At 44.6% G+C, this 21,023-nt stretch overlaps 1 protein-coding gene across 22 annotated transcripts in view; it reads left to right on the top strand.

The window, feature by feature from the left end:
• The window catches only part of LPP (LIM domain containing preferred translocation partner in lipoma), a 348,295-nt gene that overhangs the window by 161,755 nt on the left and 165,517 nt on the right, over positions 1–21,023 (top strand). For all 22 annotated transcript variants that reach the window (XM_074833994.1, XM_074833988.1, XM_074833995.1 and 19 more), the window contains one exon: positions 18,412–18,534. In XM_074833994.1, coding sequence (XP_074690095.1) covers positions 18,412–18,534 — 123 coding nt within the window. The remainder of the gene's footprint in view (positions 1–18,411; positions 18,535–21,023) is intronic.

Raw genomic sequence — 21,023 nt, 5'->3', positions numbered from 1 at the left:
GGAAGGGGTCATGGCACCTCACGTGCTTCTCTGGGGTCAGGCTTCCCACTTGCCAGGTTGCCTGATGAGGGGACCTCGTCGTATTTATTGGAAGGGGCTCGTGTCTTCAGCTCCTCATGCCTCCCTCCTGCAATGGGTCCAAAGATGTGCCTGAGCCACTCGGGACTGTCACTGGGACATGCCCCTTAGTAGAACGACCCGATAGGATGGCTCTTCCCCACTGAGCTCATGAAATTGCTATTTGTCACACCCTTTCTCTCTGGCTTTGGGAAGCTGGGGCTGGAGCCATGTTCACAGCACGTTGGGTTTTGGCAGGAGCTTGGTTAGAGGAAGAGTCCTTCACGTGGCATCCCGTTTGGAGGAAGGCGAGCCTACCAGTCATACCCCAGCACTCCTCCCTGTTGTTACCCCCAGATGTACTCTACACAGCAAACACAGGTCGCTGCCTTTAATCTGTGCTCTCTTGTCACCTTTTGCCCTTTCTTTTCTCTTCCATCCTCTGAGGGAGATCGGGAGCAGATGAAGTCCAGGGCTAAGTCAGGAGCCAGCAGGGTCTTGTGTTGCAAGATCAGCTCCTTATCTTACAGGAGCAGCAAAAGCCTTGCTGAAGCAAGACATAAAGCCAGAGAGATGAGGAAAAAAGGGCAGGTGGCAATGAAGGAAGCTGCTTGATGCCTTTCTGCATTGAACACAGTCGTTTTCATGACTCCAGACAGAGGTTCCCATGCTGAAGGAGCAGAACGAATGCTGGCTGTGTTCCTTCTGCTGTGAATCCTTTCTCAGCCCTCAGGACATGGTTGCCTGAAGGCAGGGATCTCATGAGCATGTGTTGGATCAGGCTTCAACAAACTAAAGCCGAGCCCAGTTCTGCTCTCCAATGCCAGGCCACTTCCATTTCCATGCCTCAGTTTCCCCTTTGCTAAATGTAAGTGCTGGAGCAGATGATCCCATTCCTGAGCACGGACCAGATCTGAGGCTGCTGCCTGCTGTGGTTCGGCCCCTGCGGACCCAGTGTGAGACCTCCAGATTTATGCCAGAGTTTGAAATGTATCTGCTCCAGCAAATCAGTTCCTTTACTACATAAATTTCTCTTTGGATGGCAGAGTGCTGATGACAGCTTATGAAATATGAGTGCTGTGGCTCCAGGTAGAGCTTTTTATACTAGGTGTTAAGCTGATGAGAGCAGCAGAATATATATATTTAGTTTATTATTATTTCATGCATTGCTGTTAGCAGACAGCTAAAAACTGTGCAGATTGTTACAGTTTAAGTTGTAGCTTAGGAGCAGCAGTTAAAATAATAATAATGCCCAGTTTTCATAGGCCTGTTTATCTCTGGATCTCTATTTGGACAGTGGAACTGGCCACTTAGGATCAGATCCAAAAAGGTACTTTAGTATCTCACTTCCCTTGAGGTGCTTATGCTCTGATGGAAATCAGAGGACTGGGTTGCGAAATACCTTTGCAGTAGATCTGGCGTTTTCTTGTAATTTCTCTTTTTCCATCTAGATCCATCCTATTCAGATTCACAGCAGGGCTGGGGAGGCAAGGAGGATGAAATTTAAACTCTTTTCTTACTAACTGTAATGCTTTAAAAAAAATAATAAAGGGAAATGTTTAGTTTTAAAAAGAGTGTGTTGGGGCTGGGGGAGAGTTGTGTTGGGAAGTTCCCCTTCAGCTGAAGTCAGCCGGCGAAGGCAAGGGCTTGTTCCCAGAATGGTGGTGAGGGCGCGGCGATGGCGTGTTTGACAAATAAGGACATGAGCAAAGAGCCTTTTGCCACGTTGGCTTGGGCTCAGTTTAAAAGAGAAAAAAAAAATCCTGGACGGGAAGAAAAATGAAATCACTGTTTGTCAAAGGGAAATAGATAGATCTGGGAGGGAGTGAGACAGATTTTTATTATTTTTTTTGCCTTCGAGTTTCAAAACAGGCATTCTGCCCAGGCCAGGGAAAGCAAAAGTGAAAAACTCTCATAAGCAACCTCTCGAGTGTCCTGTTTGCTCACAGAGAGGGACCCTCACTCATAGCACCAGCAATTTCTTCTTTCCCCACCAGGCAGGGTTGTCAGGGATTAGGACTGTGCACAGCGGTGTGAAAGGCCGGTCTCTGCCCTGTGACCCGTCCCTGGGAAGGCTGTCTCTGGAGCCATGTGTGCCACGGGGGCATCTTGATAAGCCATGTCGTGGGGGCTTCAGATCTTCACTGTCTTTGAAATGATCACTTCTTCTTAAAGGAGGGGTTCAGAGCCCAGCGTTTCGTGCTGGGGCAGGACCCTGGGTGGTTCAGAGCAGATGTGACCCTCAGCTGAGGACCTGCCAGGGGCTGCCTTGGAAGAACATGCATTTACGAATTGCTGCTAAATACCCACAGGTGCTGCACCTGCAATACTGGTCTGATTTTCATTTGGGACCCTAGATGCTACTTCAACACAGAAAGAGAGGATTGTATTCAGCCGGGAGATCACCTCTTTCCCAGCAACCCCTGGCTGTTATCAGTGAGTTTTTTATTGACAGGCCACAAAACACTTTACAAAAGAAATACCAGTCTCTCCCTGATAAGGAAGCTGAAGGAGGGACAGTGTTTTGCCTAGGTCACCAGGCTAAAAATAGGACCTAGATCTCCTGCATCCCAGAGCAATTCTGTCTGCTACATCACACTGCCTCATTACTGCAAGAACTGCAAATTAATGAGTAAACACCATCAGCGGCTGAAAACAGAAAGAATTTGGGATTTACGCTGTGCAAAAGTGGTTTAGAATGGGGGTCAGAGTGAAGAAGCAATCAGGTGTTGAACAATTGCATGAAGTGGAATATAAAATAGTTTTTATTAATAGCTCTTGTTATAACCACCTATGCATGGAGGGGCTGCAGTGCTGCAGCTACATGGGCAGGGAACTGTTCCCACATTCAGACCTACTGGACTCACTGGTTGTATCATCCTGTTGCGATATGCAAAAAATCAACCGAAGGGCTCAAATTCCTATTGCCAAGAAATTTTGGAAGGAGAAATGCCAAAACATGGTCTGAAGGCATCTGTGCCTGTCTCTGTGAGGTTGTTCAGAGGAGACCCGGCTCGCTTCTACCTAGTACTCACGCCTGGGAGAAGGTGGGAACGTGTTAATGGATGTGAGCAGCAAGAGCCTCATCCTTGTTATGGAGGAGGTTGCCAGGCATTTTGCCGTCTGACTCCCTCCCAGCGAGCAGTAGCAGTGGTGCCTCTTTGTGGGCTGTGACTCACCGGCTAAGGAAACAGCCAGAATGGAGGAATTTTTTTTTTTTTTTATTATTTTGGGTGCACATATTGACAAATAGTTGGGGAGGGAAGAGCATGATTTTTGCCTACAGGGGGTGCTGCCTTAAACAGCGCACCTGCTCGGTGGCGTGGCGGCTGGGCTCTGCCTGGATGCTGGGTTTGCTTTAAATCGCCTGCCTTTTAATGTTCAGAGAAGCTGAAAAGGGCAAAGAGAGCAGAACATGTGTTCAGCCTCCCTCTAGTGCTAGATTTTGTTAATCAGTGGGATTATTGGCCTGGGTGTAGGTGCTCGCTGGTGAGGAAATTGGTAACGCAGAGCAGCTCTCACTGCCGGGAGGGCTGCCTGGCTCCCGGCAAGCAGCAGTAGCTCTCAGTGAGTCTGTAAATAAAGCCATAGTCTGTGTGTATTGCTTGCCATTCGAGATCCAGCTTTTGCAGATTTCTGTGACTCCTGACATGATTTATTAAAATCCATGTGATAAGCAACTGCCGTTTATCTAAATTGAAGCTGTGTCCAACAGTATAAATACATTACCTGGTAATGTTAACCCTCTTATTCAAACCTTGGCTTTGCAGGAATGCTTTTGATCTCTTTCCCTTCTTCTGCATTCCTCATGTGTTTGAGAGACAAGAATGTGCTGTGCACTGAATTAGACTTGAACAAATAACATGTATGCTCTCTGCATGTTTAAATGCTCACTGAGTCTCTATGGGTCAGTGTGTGTTTGCTCCATATTAGGGGTTTCTAGGCACTAAGGTGAGAAAAATCAGTAATACAAAGTCTGAATATGTTGATGAATATCTGATTGCATGATAGATAAAATGCAAGTTTTTCTCATATGCATATATATATACACTATATATATATATGAGAAATTCATAATGATTTGGGATATAGAGCAGACCTCCACATTATTGGGGAACAATCATGCACGTTTTTTCCCTGCTGCTTTTTTATCCCTTTCTGTGGGTAACACAACCACTAGATCCAGGATCACAAGAGAAAAGGAACACTGAGCATTTCTTTCAGGCAGTTCTTGATGCAACCCATCTTATATGCATGTTTGTTTTACAATGCCAAACCACATTCTATTTTAAATCTTTAATGAACCTCTGTTCCCATCTATGTAACTTTCCAATCCTTACTCTCTTCAGAATAGACAAAGATGCTTATTATAAACCACAAATTTTACTGAAAGGGTAAACTGGAAAAGTTTTAATTGTACGACGTAAGCCTCCCATTCATCTCTCTGCCTGGCTATTAATATCTTGGCAATGCTATAATGCAATACAGCATTTAATAGCTAAACCTCTCGGCAAGGGCTACAAAGGAAGCAAGGATCCAAACAGTTAACTGTGCTCATTATTTTCATCATGCTTATTACTGTGTTATTTAATGTATTTGTTATGTTATTGTTTAATATAGTAACACAAGATGCAGCAGGACCTGCACTGGTGCGCACTCATGCCTTCTTTGGGTGGAGGGTTGTGACTGAGGCTGGGAGATGCTTTCGGAGATGGAACAGAGCAGCTTTTGATAATCTGCCGTACAGCAGGTGATGAGGTGAGGGAGAAGAGGAAAGCAAAATCCTAATACAGATCATATGTAAACAAGGGTATGGGACCATCCAGAAAGTTGTGATAGGAAACAGAAAGGTCAGAGATGTTGCTGATGGTGATGTTCAGAGATCACCAAGCTAAAACCATTCCAGGTTAAGACATGGGACAGCATTATGCACATGTGCTGCCTTGGCTCCAAACAGTGGGCTGCGGTCCCCTGGTGCTGGGCCCAAGGTTACAAGCCCTGGTGGGCACCTCCTGGCTCACGTGGGTACATCTTTGTGGGACGCTGTCACACTGCCAGCACGGGAGTGGGGTTCACTGTTGGCACCTGCAGAGAGGTTAATCTGTAACCTGGATTATCTACCCATGGCTGATAGAGACATGAACGTGGAAAGTAATAGGGGAAGCATGGAGAGCATGCAGAAAAAGCAGGCAATCTTATCTTGTCAGAGCTAGTATCAGCCTAGCAAAAAGGAAGCAAAACCATCATTATATCCAAGGTAGAATTATTTAAGCAGAGGGAAAATAAAAAGTGAAGATGTGGGAATTCTCCCATCAAAGTAGATGAGCTGAGTGATGGAAGAGAGTGAGATAACATGATCAGAATTGAAGAAATTTCTATTCTTCTCATTTCTGAGTGCTATTCAAATCTTCTGTTGGATTAGCAGGTCTTAGGAAGGATCTCTTGGAAGATCAGTTGCTCCTGTGTCGAATCCTGGGTAGCCTGTGTTGCATTAAGGAACTGTAATGCAGCAGCGAGACTAAGACAAACAGACTGTCAGTTAGAAGAAGGAATTCTGAAAATTGCAGCAGACAAATCATTACGCCTTTTGTATGAAGCTGGCTGAGATTGGAAGATGTGGTTTAGAAGGTTGAAGTCTTTCCATGCAGCTTGGGCATGGCGGCAGGCTGGAACGTGACAGAGCAGACGGAGTCAGATTCCCACCTTGGTTTTGGTGCTTTAAGCACTGTGATGCTGTGCAGTACAGAAATGAGCTGTGGTCAAACAAGATGAAAGGAAATACAGCTATACTGATGGGAGAATCCAATTGTCTGAATTCAGTTTTACAGCCCCGGAGTAGTTCAAAGAGTAGGGCAAACTTCATCCTATTTTTGATGCAAATTTTGCCTGGCGGTAATGAGATGCAGATATGGAGAAGTTGTGAGACCATCTAATTTCCAAGAACAAAAGTGGCTCAAATGGAGGTTACTGTCTGTGTTTCTTAGTTTCCATTGCTGGTGAAAAACAGCTTCAGCTCCCATGATGGGTGGTTTTGTTGTCACAAAATGTTGCCTCTGTGAAGAGCGTGTGGCACAGGGACTGAGCAAACTGAAAGGTGGTCGAAATACCAATGAGAAATGTTTTTGTAGCCAGAGCTGAAGGAATTTGTTCGAGGACAGAAGGGCAGGCATGATTTTAAGTGTCTGCTGCCATTAAACTCCATCTTTGCAGGACCATTCCCCACAATTGTATTTTTCAGTTTTGATTTGCTGATGAAAATGAGCATCTGGAAAACATCATATGATGTTTTAGTGTTGTTTTTAGTGGTGTGAGAAGTAAAATAGAAATGTTTGGGAAAGCTGTAGCAACTCCAAGTGTTGCTGAAGCCATCAAGTGACAGCTCTGCTAGAGGTGCTGTACAAACTCCTCTCATTCAACAGTCCCGAGCTACAGTTCTCTCTCCATCTCCTCATTTCTACATCTCTTTTACCATGGAAACAGCCTCATGTCTTGTCACATTCCAGGTCTAGCCTTCCTCTTCAGCTCTGTTACTCCACTCGCTCCTTAGTTGCTCTTCCGTTCCTCCCCCTATCTCTGGTTCTGCAAATTCCCTGGTTCTGCCCTGTAATGTCCCTTGGTGTGCTACCAAAAGATGCTACTGCCAAGGTCTGTGCAGACACTGGGGCGTCAGCGCTTCCCACGGGTGGTGGTAGGGCTGCCCTCTGGGAGCAGTGTTTGGTCGGTGCAAAGGTCGGGGTGAGCCTCTTAAAGACATTTAGGTGGGGAATAAACTTTCTGTGCAGAAATAAATCTTGTTTGGCTTCTGCGGCTGTGTTGGCCCCAAGCAGAATTACAGTTAAAAGATGTTTTCCTGAGGTCTAACGTGTAGTGGGGACACATGTGTTATCTGATGCCTGAATTCTTATTGAAAACCAACTTCCATTCACTTACTGCATATGGACAGTATCAAAATAAACCTTGGGGCTCACCCAGGAAGGATCTGCACACTGGGGATTCTCTCTGCAGGATTTTGCAGCTGTCTCTGGGCAGCACAAGTTATTTGTTGTTCAGCTTTCTGTGTAATTCAGGTCCTTTTTCTTCAGCTGAGGTCCTCACTTAGGAAATGTGTAGAAGGTAAGGTGTCCGAATGAGGAGGTTGTTGTTAAAACAGAAAGAAAACCCACGGTCATCCAGCCAAATCAAATACCAGACACACATCTGGCAGCCTTGAAGGGAAGGTAAAAGTGGGCCTAATGGTTTGGAAAATGAGATTGTAAACTTCTTGAAGGCAGGACCTTCCTCCATGAATCAGAACTTCAGGGTCTGCCCAGCTGCGGGTTGCCCGCCCCGTGCACTGCAGCCATCAGCCGCCCCAAAAACGTGCGGACTGAGGCAGAGTCCAGATTTTCCTCTTCTCAGCTTTGAGAGACATATAGTAGATTTTGAACATGACTCATTTCTGCAGAAGCCAAACCCAAGCCATTGACTTTCATGTAGTTTTATACATTCATTTTGTTGACATTTTGCCAGGCTCACTGGGAGATTCTTGAATCCTTGCAAACGCTTTGGCGCGCACCCCTTCCTATTACAGCAAAACAAGCAAACAATTCAGAAGTATGTTATATGTTTAACTTCTGGACTTGGAGTTTATTCAGGCTGTGAAAATCAACTGGCCAATTTTAATTTTACATTTTTTTTCCAGTGGTGATTTCCTAATAGCTTCACAGCCCATGTTCAGGAATGCTTTCTCAAATTCGGAGAAGCTTGACTGTGTGCTTAAACTTCATTAAAGTTGATAGAACTTAAGCACACGTGTAAAATTAAGCATATGCTTATGTTTTATACAGCCTTTTTGCAGGTGACACAAGCAGCTGCATATGGGTTTCTAACATGTGATTAAATTCCAAAAGGAGTTTTTAAAAACAGTTTTAGTCAACCTTAATTTTCTGAAATTGGTAGCTTTAACAAAACCTATCTTTTTTGATTAAAATTGCCTGAGATGTGTCCCTTTTAAAAAGCTCTTCATTTAACTGTCACAATATACAGTCTTGTGTGGGATAGAGTTTGTTCATGTAAATTTAATTTCCAGTTAAAGTGGTACAAACACAAAGTGATTTCAATAGATCTTTATGAATGCAGCAGTGCTGTTGCTTTCTCGCCTCTGTCGATGTGGGGGCCAGGCAGAACCATTAAATTGTCAGCTGTGCCCTTCCGCGTATCGCAGATCATAAAGCTTTGCCCGGTCACCCAGGGAGACCAAAGGCATCCAGCCTTGATCTGCAGACATCAAGAGATGGAGAAATCTTGGAAGTTTATTCTAGCATTTAATTACCTGCAGTATTACACATAAGCGAGTATCTCTGTTGTTTATAAATAGAATTTCCCTGGCTTCAGCTTCCCAGCTGCTGTGTGTTTTTCTGTTTTGCTAGATTGGACAGTCTTGTGGTATCAGGCATTTTCATTCTGTGAAGCTGTTTAGATATTGCTATCAAGCTACTCAATCTCCTTCATAAGTGAAACGAAGTGAGCTCTCTGTGTGTCTCGTTGTCAGCTGTTTCTGCTTTTCTGGGGTGTCTCTCAAGATTTTAGAACACTGCCTTCCAAACTGGACATGGTGTTTCAGCGCCAGACTCACCAGAAATACTGAAAGGAGTAGAATCACCTCCAGCTCTGCACTTTCCTCGCTGTAGGATAGTGTGGCACCAGGCAGGAGCTGATGTTTGGTGTGGTTTTCCCCTGTGGAATATAAATCCTGAGTTGGGGGGCTGGGTGTGACAGCTTACCCTGCGCGTAGGCGTGTGTAATTCATGGCTTGTCAGACACGTCCTGTGCCGTTGGAGGCATCCTCCTCGTCCTTCTTCTCTTAACACCAGAAAAGGAAAGAGGAAGATCACAACTTGGCCAGGATGTGGAGATGAAGGGAGTCTTTGCTCTTGGACATCACCATGGAATCTTTTATAAATGTAATGTTCACATCGTACGAGTCAGTGGGAAGGTCTTCCTTTATTGCAGCAGACACTTAATGAGCTATTTGGTTTCTACATTGATTAAACTTTGCAACTGTATTGGGGTAATTGGTTACTCTCCGGTTATGATTCCCCTTGGAGGCAGGTGATGATATCCAATATCTCCTCTTAGTTCTCAGTTTTTCTGCAAGCAGCAATACTCTGCGGGGAACATCAGCTCTGCTTGATGGCTAATTAAACATTAATTTGTGATGATATTGGAGCAGATTTTAAGTTGGTGGGGGAGTGGGCAAAGAAAGGGGAAACTTTTAACAGCCACCATAATTATCAATAATGAGGCCTAATGTGATTGCATTAATTAAAAAAAGGATATATACCCTGCTGCTATAAAGTTGGTTAAAGTCAGTGAAAGTTGTGCTGGGTCAGAAGAATTTCATGGCCAGCTGTTCTTGCCCCTTGAACACAGAAGTATTGCTGTCCTGCAGAAGGCATAAAGAAAAAATTGATATATTCCACTTCATATTGAATATTCTGCTGATGAACAGGAATGTTTCACTAATTCAATTTAATTCCCAAGGACGGGTGATTGTAACTCCACCCGGGGAATATTAAATTGCCTTAATGGAAAAATAAACTGGTTTTATTCTCCCCCTTCTCTTCCCATCTTCCCCATTCAGTTTTCAAATAACTCTATGTGCCTCCTTAGTTTATTAATACACTTCTCATCTTGCTGCTGATTTTGCATCTGGTAGCACTTAACACAAACAAGACTCCCAAAGCTTTTGATCAGACACGTTAAGTAAACTATCAGGACTGTCGGGTCTGCTGCTCTGGCAGATGTCGGCTCGTGGGATGACTCCTCTCTCTTCATCCCCCAACTGTTCCTTATGAAATCTGTCGTGTTACTTTCATATGCTTGAGGATCACAGTGCCTCTTCCCCATGTACTAGCTGGCCCACAGTATGAACCTCCTCCAGTCGACTGAATGGCATTTGCTGTTTTGTTGTTTTTCAGTAGCACTGTAGTTTTGAAATCCTTGTTTAGCCAACCTTGAAATCTCCAGAACTTCCTTCCATGAGCAAAATGCAGTGGTGAGAAACCTGAAAAAGCTGAGTGCAGGTTTGAATGCCCTAGGTAGAGGTGTCAGTCTGTGATGCGGGGAGCAGGGAGCTGGATAACACCGTCCTGGAGCAGAGTAGATGGGGGCTGAGGGGACCAGACTGCACAGGACCTTTGTGTTAGCATGTCCAGCTTTGGGACATCTACAAGTGCACACCTAGGCCGCAAGGAGGATTTTACTGAATGCTTTGACCTATTTGCTGCATCCTCCTTACTCCTGTTGTATAATTGCCTTCTGTTGTCCTCAAGGGTGGCAATGGGACAGGGAGTGTTGCACATCTCATGGGCTATTGTCCATGTCCCATCACAGCCACTGGGGTCATCTGCTGCTGGCCTTGGACCCAGTGCTTCAGCAGAGCATGCCCCAGGCCATGGAGCCTGTTGGCTAAACCTCTGTGATGCAGCTTCATCCTTTTTTGTTTCTCCTCGTTCATCCAATATCCAGGGCGAAATCCTCTTCTGTGGTCTTGAGAAGCGTGGACAAACCATGGGTGTTTGTGGCAAAAGCTTCTCTCCAGTGTTAAGGGCAGGAGCTGTTTGGAAAGGAATGTAGTCCTGGGCTCTGCCCTGGCATTATCACTGCCTATCCACACTGGTGGCATCCTACCCCTGAGTGGAGCCAAGGTGCTGGTTTTGGGATTGGGGCCCCTCTCAGGATGTGCAGAGGGTATTGGCTTATTAAACAGTGATGGAAGAAGGGCCATGGGCCCACAAGCCAGTGCTCAGCATGGCGGTGACGCAGATCCAGCCCTCTGATCCAGTGAAATTGGGGCCATCCTGCAGAGAAATTTCAGCAGGAGCTTGGATGGCTTGGGCAGTGGTTTGTTGTCTTCTGGCATGTTTTGTCAGGGCTAGGACAACAAATACAGAGAATGAAATGTCCATTAAGGAGCTGGGTTGACCCAGTGGATTAGTGGCTTCATTTGGTGGCCAGAAGAAGCTTGGTTGTGTCTCTGAGTTGCAGCACCTCACTCCTACCCCTCTACCTGCTTTCCCTTCCCCAGGCTGGTATCCAGTTGACAATAAGCTCCTTGGGACAAGGATGTTTCCTAACTATTGTACGTGAGCAGTGCCTGTCACACTGATCTCTAGGGAAATATAAATCTTTATTGTTATACAGATTCATAACTGCAACAAAGTCTTTGCTGTCTTTCATATATGTGTCCCAGGAGGCTGAGTGAAATTGACTGTGATTTCTGTTCTTGGCTAGGAGGAGGGAAGAAGTGGGTTTCCAGGTGTTGGTCCAAGCCCTGGCACTAAGGCGGTGGTCAGTTATCAACCTGCAGAGACATGTACCCACCAGCAGAAATGAGTCCTGGCTGATGTCACCTGGCAGATAGGAAGCACAAGTGGAAGCTTCATGTAAATGTCTACAGAGAGCCAAATCAGATCACCAGTGGTCAGTAGTGAGTGTCCAGTAAAAAATGTAAAAGGGGAAGCACAGAACATTTTTTACTTATTAAGCATCTTGGTGGAGTTTTCTTCCACATGTTTCTCCAGCTGCTTTTGAAATTCGTGTAAACTCATAGCAACCACAGCATCTTGCAGCAGAAGTAGCTCTGCAGCTTCATAGCATGTTGAGTGACGAAACACCTACCCCCTTTGCTTTGAGACTGATGCTTGCTAGTCTCATGCTTTCTTCTTCTGTTATCTGCTTTCTCTGTTTGTTTTTTTTAAATATTTTTATTATTTGTCCTTTTTATAAGCTTCCTACACCACAGTGAGTTTATAAATTGATCGTTAAGGTTTTGCAAGAGGTCTCCTAGCAATGCTTAACAAGTAACTTTTCCTCATCTGCTTGTTCATTTGTCCCAGCTGTAAGCTCATGCAGTTCTTTAAAACACCTTGTTGCTTCAGAGATAATATCAACTAATCCTCAGGATACTCGGTGCTATTTTCATTTTCTATGAGTGGAGAAATTGAATGTGAAACTGTGGCTACCTCGGACCCATGCCCTAGGACTGGGACTGAGCTGAGCTTGGAGTGCAGTCCCCTTTACCCTGCTATCTCTCCTGCAGTTTGCTGTGGCACAGCTGCTGGTGTGAACTTTGCCAAGGGAAGATACTTGGCAGATTTATTAGTCCTTTTTGGGGCAGTAAGGTAGGTTGGTGTTTAGTGGATGGTTGCCCCCCACTCCATTTAAGTCCTGTTCCAGGTAGGCCCCACCTGCCTCCTTACAGGGAGATCTTCAAAAGTGGCTGGAGTTGTAGAATTGTTGCTCAGTTAGATGACAGCGGCGTCAGAGAGATACCAAATCATGCCTTTGAACAGCCCACTTTGAACTTTTGAAGTGTTTTCCTTTGGTCCTGCTAACATCCGGCAACACAAACCAGGTAAAACTATTCTGTGCCTGAAAAAAAGAAAGAGCAGGGGAAAAAATAAATCAAAACCTAACTTCTCTTTGGCTTTTATCCTTGATGTCATCAAAAGACTAAAAAGGATATTTCAGGCCTGGCTTCAGCCTGATGGAACAGCAGGGAAGTTCTTTTCTATTAGATCCTTGATACAATCACGTCTGGTGAAATCACTGCGGTCGTATCTGCTGAAATCTTCCATCATTTTGGTTTTGTTTCAAAAGACTCAATCTTTCTGTTTTTAAAGGGCACGACTACTTTTCAGCCCCTCCTTGGTGCTTAGAACAGCGATTAGGCATCAGTCAAGCATCTTAGACCCCCCTCACCCCAAATGTTGCAGTCAGCTCTTGTCTCCACGTGCATGCTTGATGGGGCAGCCTCTTTGGACTGTTTTAATTTACATTATGGAATTTGAAAGAAAATGTTTGCACTTGTCTTTAGGCTCGGGGGAGAACAGACACAGCAGCTTATCTTCAGGGTGCTCCATTTTCCTGATAGATGCCCTTGAGGATGCACCTTTTTGCCACTGCAGTGTTTTTGGGCTTTAAATGGCTTTTGTGACCTTGGAGCAAAGTCTGGGAAGTTCTGCAGTGAGAGAGATGGGGTAGCAAGGGTGTGTGTCTGAAATGGATCTTGCCTCTGGCAGTGGTATTGTTGGAGAAAGCGCAAAGAAAGGAGGAAAAAAAAAAAAGGGAAAAATTAAACACAAACCTCAGCCTGAAGTATATCAAGACTGAATCACTTCTTTTCTTCCTGCTTAACATTTCTCACAGTCTCTTCTTTTATGTATAGTGGATGCCATCAAAATCAAACATCTTTCCCTCCTCTCCCCCTCCTGCCCCCAGCTGAAATAGGAAATAAGAGCCCCATCCTTCTTTCTCTGTCTGCAGCACTGTCTAAGCCCAGCGCCCGAGGCCATGAAGTAGAAAGAGATGCTAACTCCTTGTTTGGAGAGCTAGTTTCAATTGCTCTTCCTACCACCTCAGTGCCTACCCAGGATTTCGACAGCCTGCAGAACGTGTCAGGTGGCTGCTGTAGATGCAGCCTGGTGAAGCGGGCAGTGGTCACTGAATTTATCAGCTTTGCCACCTTGACTGTGGCTCAGTCACATTTACTTGAGGAAAAGACAATAAAGTCTATTAAGACAAAAGTCCTTATTTACTATCTGCCTGCTCACAACGCTGATTTGCTTGCTTCTCTTGTTACTTTAGTCCTTCCTTCCCATGAGTACCTGTGCTGCAAAGGGCTTTTCTGCTCCCTCCTTTTCCCCATTCTTGGATGTGTAAATGCAAACAGTGACCTGTCACAGCCCAAAGAGAGCTCCCCAAGCACCTCAGGCTCCCAGTAAAACCAATGTACCGGGAACAGAAGGCACTGAGGGCCCCCAGCCTGTTTGTTTCGAGTTATTAGCTACGACCTTTCCTAATATCCATGATGTTCATCTCCATTCTTCCATTTGTGAGTTATGAGGTTATCGGTGACTTGTGATAGCACGGCGTGCAGTGTGAGCTGATGCCACGAGGAAGGTTGTGTGTTTAGCTGTAGCTCTGCTGTCTTGGATGTGTCTGTACATATATAACAGTACTACATTTTCGAATAACGACAGCTCATGTTCCTGGGGCTCAGCTCAAAAGATGAGCTGGCCATAACGCTCATGAAATGCACTCAGCTCAACCTACTTTAGAGAAGACTTGAGCGAGGCTAAGGTGGAGGGGGAGAAGGTGGATCTTGATGCTGGAAAATTGCACTGTAATAGGCAAAGTCCTGATGCTCTGAAAGTGTTGAGCAGTTTGGCCATTGCCTTGTGTTGGTAGAAATATAGACTAGTACTCTGAAGTTACTTCTAACCTGCTGTCCATGTAAGTCAGCAGGTCACTACTGCAAAGCCACCCTCCATCTTTCCCTGACACAGCAACACCACCGGGCATCAACGTGATTTCCCATAGAGGCTCAGAGGCCAGCCTGGCAGCCCACATTGCATCTCTCGTCCCAGGGACTAATGACTGTCCCAAGCTGCAGCACTGCATGGCAGCAAACAGGTCATGGAGAGAGGGGAAAAGAGAGGCGGTTGGATCTGGGTAGGGAAAGGAATTTGGAGCAGGAGCTAGAAAGAACATCTGGGAGCCAGATTCTTCTCTTTGAGCCCATTGCAAGGAGCTGACTTGAACAAACAAGAAGCATTCTTGTCTCTCAGCTATAACCTGCAAAATGTGATAAGAGCAAGTGATCTAGGAAAAGGTGGCATCAAGGGAGATCATTGTGCTTTTCATGTCTTCTAGCTTGGTGAATATTTTTACGGCCTTTTTAGCACAGCAAGGCAAAATTTTGAGGCCCTGCATTGCCCTCTGCACTGCATATTCTGTAATGAATGTCCCTTGGAGTGGTGCGGGGGTACCTGTGGCACTGGCTGGTGTTGGGCGGTAGGATTAGTAAAATTAAAGCCAGTTTTCATTAGAACAGAGTGAGTTGATGGGGCTTGGGAGTGGTTTGCCATCACAGCCGCTCTGAGCTGCACACCAGGAATTCAGGGGCAGACAAACAAGCTAAGCAGTGAAGCTCTCTGCAATTTTTCTCCCTTTTGCCTTGCAGCAGGGACTGAGCCAGGGGATAGGAGTGTAGGCGTCGCAGAAGTTCACGTGAGTGGATAGTCTCTGGCATGAGTAATTTGTTGGACTGGGTTGACTTATGTTTGCTTTTTGTCGAACTCACGTTAGCTGGGCCAAAGATAGCATCCTTTTTCTTTTTAAACCCGTTGTTCCATATTCTGCTGCCTGAAAGGGAGGGTGTGCAAGCGACAGGTTTGCAACAATGCCATAAACTCAGACAGAAATAGAATTAGCAGTTCTTTCTGGTTCCGGTGTTTGTATCTGCAAGGTTGTGAGCTTAACCAGTCTGGGCTTCTCGGAGCAGAGCCGTGTCTGTGCAAACCTGTTGTGCCTTGGGACCTGGCGCTTGGGTTTGGTTCCAGAGCAATATCATAAAACTTTTATAGCAACGTCATGACGAAGAGCATGAGAAGAGAAATAACTTAACCCTCCCTTGCTAAAGTTAGCATTGCAAATTCTTCTCCTGTTTCCACATGCATCAAATCCTTCAGTTGAATCTGGAGCGCTGTGGGGAAAAAAATGCAAGATTCATGGAGATGGGAAAAAGAGAGCAAGCAGAAACCCGTCTTTGTAAGGATTACCTTTTCTTAAATGTACTTAAAGTCCAGACCTGTCCCAGTAGGCCCTCACACACATCGGTAGCATTATTAGTTGGCACTGTCGTACTGCGTTGTGCCCCAGCATTTGTAGAATTGGGCTCTTAATCTATGTTGATTATGTTTTAATTGAATAAATAAATCTTTTGCAGAGCCCAGAATCAATAGAGATGTTTCCATGCTATTTTATTTTATTTTTCTAGGTTTCCTAAGGACATTTAACTTTTACAACCTTACAGCTTGTTCTGCAGCATTTGCTGGTCAGCTATTGCGTAATTGTTTTGGGGAATGAGAACCTGGGAATAATATGGCCCAGAAATTCTAAGAAGCAGAAATTAAATCATCTGATCTTCTCATCTGCCACCATCCCTCCTCTCCAGGGCCAGGGTACCAAACAGGCTATGTGTGGGCTCCAGTTTTATTCCCAGGTCTGCTATTGACTTGATTTATCACCTCAAATGTTGGGGCCTTGGGTGCCCTTCGCATCTCCCTCACTTTCCAGGCTGGATTTTGGCTGCTTGGCTTAAAAATTTGCTGGAGTGGAGTAATGACAGGTTTTGTGTCTGGGAAGCCTGTGGCTGGCCTGTAGTTATAGGCCAACAACTGGAGGATGGAGTAAAACCAAACAAGAGCCATGAAGTGCACTAATAGTGGAAAGGAAATTGTACTTTTGCAGATCTAAAAATCCAGGTGCCTGCAGCTAGCCAGGAGTAACGGTCTGGGGTAGTTCCTGTGAGAAGTATTTCTTTTTTTGAACGATAGTTTGGATGGAAAAACTTTGGCTCTATAATAAAAATAGGCAAGAAGAATTGAGTTTATAAGTAGTTTCTAACCTGACTCTCAGCCTTTTAAATGACGTGTTCTTGCATAAAGCACATTGGAGCTTCCATTTTCTTGTTAGTCAAGCCAAATTTATTGTAATCCAATAAGATTTAATAATCATTAGGAACTAATGAATGCCTCAGCACGTATAAGCTTGGCAGATCAGAGCCTGCCTGCTTTGCATAGTCTGTCTCTCTTTGACCAACTTGCCATTTATGTGTTGGATTGATGACTGGGGAGTTCTGTAAAACAGGTAATGATCAAATGCTCCTGAAATGAAATTTAAATAAAAACTATCTGGAACAGCCAGTGAGCCAAAGGAAAAGGCCAATTTTTGGCTTGGAAAATCGAAGTAACTTGGTGAGAGTGAAGGCAAACAGAGCTGGATTGTCTGTGGGGAGGTGCTGGTATGGTCTGAACAGGCTTTACAGTTGAAATTAGGTGAGTTGTTAGGTAATTCTTTAGCATTTTTATTATTGTAGTAGTCAAGCTGTGAATGAGCTCTTCTGCACTGAACTCTGTGGTTGCACGTACATGGAGAGACTTTGTCTGGGGGATCTGTAGATAAGTCAGACATGGAAGGACAGAAGAAAATTACTGACTATGACTCAGGTTGAGAAAAGACTTTCAATGTGTAATATTTCACTTGACTCAAGAACTTCAGTTTCTGTGCATGCCCTAAATGTGGGCTGGCTCAGTGGGGCTAGCTCCTGGCACTTACATCGCACCTGATAGGGATCCTTAGCTGGTTTTCTCGAACTTCTCATTCCTGACAGATCTGCCTAATTTCCAAAGCACTGAAAACACTGATGAGGGAGGTATTTCCTACCTTGTACCTGCCTTTGGGCACTGCTGGGAGATACTGCTGTTGGGTTGGGCTGTAGAGCACGGAGGTCCTTCTAAGAGGTTTTGGGCTCAGTTGATTTTTCAAAAACAAAGCGTGTGAATGAGTCCTCTTTGAAAATGCTTATTCTAGCAAGGATTGGAGTACAGCCCTTGTACAGCGGCTTGGGGATTGCATATTCTCCTGCAGTGCTGAGACCTGGGTTTTACTTCTGGAGGTGGATGGTGGTAGTGAAAATTCTTGTCTCTTCTCTTTGAAATGATCATCCCTACCAGCCTGGGTACAAGTGGAGCTGGGCTGTTTTGAAAGCAGAAAGAAAGCAAGATCTGTTGAATCAGAAAGGGTCCTGAGTGTAGGTTGGTATTTGCTCTTGGCATAGGCTTTGCTGTGTAATAGCCCTTTTCAGAAGGACCTTATTTATGTTATTTTGTGACTGCTTATTGCAAATCATGCCCTTCACCTTGAATCTGCTAGAAATGAATTGAACTTTTTCACTCCTCCTTGAAGGACCTCATTTTTTAGATGGAAAATATGAAGTGTTGAATCAGACAGGTACAGTTACCACAAATTGATTTAAAGTAATAATAGGTGTGGGTGGCTGGTCACTGGCCACTGTGGCTTGCAGCTCAGCTCTGCTTGTGCTTTGTCTGGGATGGGGATGTGGCTGAAAAGATGCTCCCAGGATCCAGGTGCTCCAAGTCTGTCCCCAGCTCTGGTTGCCCAGCCAGGCATCCTTCTAAAATGCATCATTTCCATCTGTGGGAGCGGGGATTGTCCTGCTTCTTCACCTCAGCAGCGATTGCACACCAAGTTGCGTAATCCTCCAAGTCAATTTAACACAATAGGACCGTTGTGGGAAATTCATGAAGGAAAGCCCCAAAGCACCTTAAGTCCTTATGAGATGGAGGCTTGCTGCTGGTTCTGGGAGAGAGCTATAGCATTTCAGCATGTTTGTCCCTGCAACCCGGGAGTTATTGCTGGGCATGGTAGCAGCTCTATGAGGACAGTAGGAAACCATGTGCCAGGCCAAGTGGTTTGAATAACTGGAACTCTTCTTTCTTCCTTAAGGTGAATCCTGGTGCCAAGACGCTTGAGGAGAGGCGGTCCAGTTTAGATGCAGAAATTGACTCTCTGACCAGCATCCTGGCTGACCTAGAGAGCAGCTCTCCTTACAAACCTCGGACTCAACAGGTTAGTGGCACATTGCATAAACAGAGAGTGGGAAAGTGGCCAGCATCGACTGCTGGAGTCAATTTGCTAACTGCTTGGTATTTGTTGCGAGCAGACGTGCCAGTTCCTCCTGATAGCATCCAGATGTGGCTGTCAGTGGGGAGAAGGGTGCAGCCACGCTAAAGGGGGCACCAGCTCAAAAGCTGCCATACCTCTGAGTGAAAGGCCTCTGATCCTGAGTATTAGATTGCCACAGACATTGTTAGAAAAATGCTTGATAAAAGTGTAATTTCATTCACCTCAACTTCCCACCAACAATAGCTTGTGAATTAAAACCTGCTTAGTTCACAATTACTTTTACGCTTTTACTTTCTTGATGTTTTTCTGTTTTGTTAATTGTATCTGTCACACTGCCAGAAGGATTCAGATATCTGTATCTCAAGTTGTTTTCTTTTGTTTTTGTTGTCTAATCAGTGGCGACGAAGTGGCTTGGATCATAGCTCAGCTGTCAGGGTGGCTGTAGCCCAGCAAGGCAGACTGGAATTTGCACTTACTCTGCTGTGTCTAGACAAGGACTGCAGGGGTGACAGCAGCTCAGCTGATTTTTGTCACTCATCTAGGTAGTGCTCGAGTGGAGCTATTTAAGTTCTGGTGAGATGTTATCTATTTATCAGAAGAAGCGGTGACACCCCAGTGGCACTTTGGAAAGGGCAATTCTTGAGATCTCATAAATCATCCCAGATGTGTTTGTGCCCAGTTGTGCACTGCCTTTGCTCCCTAATCTCATGACTGATCTCATTTCTTACATGTATATAGGTCTTGTAGGCATGTATGCAGCTATATGTGTGCAGTGTTTGTCTTACCAATGTCAGCCCTGAATAAAACCCCTAAAGTCAAAAGTATCAAAGGGATAGCTGAGTGAGGCGGTGCACGCCCATTATCCATACAGGCCTTCTCTTTGGTTTATGGCTTTTCGCTGTTGTATCTTTTAAATAATTGAGAAACAATACCTTTGGAGCAGGACTAAAGTAACAATTGACATTAGTTTAGATTTGCTCTGTTTAAGTATGTGAATTTAGCAAAAGCAGAGTTAAATCAGATTTGTGCACTTTTGAAAGCATCCATCTGCACACAGAGGCTCTGGTGTGGTGGCCTGTGTGGTTTCTATCCCTTCTGCAGGGACCTCCTAATAAACTCTTCTTTCATTCTAGCAGCCTGTACATAGTCACTGCATAAGCTTACAGGCTTGTCCCTGAAAAACAGTCTGATTTGGGTCAGTCAGTCAAAAAGTGCAACAGCATAAACCAGATGAAATTCAATCCTTTTCGCAGTGGGCTTTTGTTGTGGCGATAAATGAGAGAAGTTTTAGCAGTGATAGTGCTCAAGCACTGTGTCGAATAACCCATGTTCATTTTATTTGCGTGGGCCAAACACATACGAATGCACACTGTTACTGGGAAATGCTTTCTACTGTGAAAACACTGTGAGAGTTAACTGGAAGAGATTTGTACTCACCATTTTCTTTGGCAATGCCCATGGTCAGCACCAGCATCTTTGTAGAGACGTGTAACTTCTGTAACCCCTTTGCTAAGCATTTGCAGTTTGCTGACAGTACTGCTGTCTGTCTCCTGATACTTCTTCCTTTGGGATCTGGTGTTCTGTGAATAGGTTGTTTTTTCACTTCTATTTTGTGCCTATACCATTTTTTAAAAAAAAAAATTAAAAAAAAAAATCACAGTGTTCAAATGCAAAGTTCTGCAGGTGTATTTGAGTTTCTGGAAGATCAGGAGACATAGCCCAAGTTTTGGACTTGATCTGACCTCTTAAATTCATCAACCTCCAAGATGACGTGTGCTGCTTGCTGCACATGCTTGTTCCCGTGGCTTTTTGCCCACAGTTCAGGTGGGGTCTCTGAAGACTTGTACCCTACACCCAGGAGCGATGGGTTGCTGCTGCTCCCTGGTGTGTTACAGTCACTGTGTGTGATCCAGTGGGCAGAAGAAGCTGAATTTCATCTCTGGGACCAAATCCCAAGTTTCTTTGTTCAGTTTTATCAGACTTTTCAAGATTTATTGGTTAACATAATGATGTCCTGTGGAAGTACAGCTACAGCAACTTCTAACTATAGCTGTTAGAAAAAGAAAATGCCAGAGTTGAATGTATGATCTGCTGTAATTAAAGAGTACTCAAACAAGTCCTTGAAAGGTGGAACTAGAATGTAAAGCTTTGATATTTTCCTTTGTTTGATCTGTCCTAAGTATTAAAACTGGTGAGTCATTTGATGGTCTTACAGTAGGATAATAGATTAGGCTGCGAATTGTGAGGTACTTACTCAGAACATCACCACGTTTATTGGATTACACCTTAGCTGACCTTCCCAAATTTATCAGGATAATGTCTGCAGATAGGAAAATAGAGTTACGACTTGTTTTCAGAGAAGACGTTTCCAGTTGTGCTTATGCAGTTAAAGCATTATAATAATTTTATAGGTATACCTTGCCCTTGGGGAT

Source organism: Strix aluco, chromosome 9 (assembly GCF_031877795.1).
Source record: "Strix aluco isolate bStrAlu1 chromosome 9, bStrAlu1.hap1, whole genome shotgun sequence".
NCBI lineage: Eukaryota > Metazoa > Chordata > Aves > Strigiformes > Strigidae > Strix > Strix aluco.
This window is presented reverse-complemented; position numbering and strand designations above follow the sequence as displayed.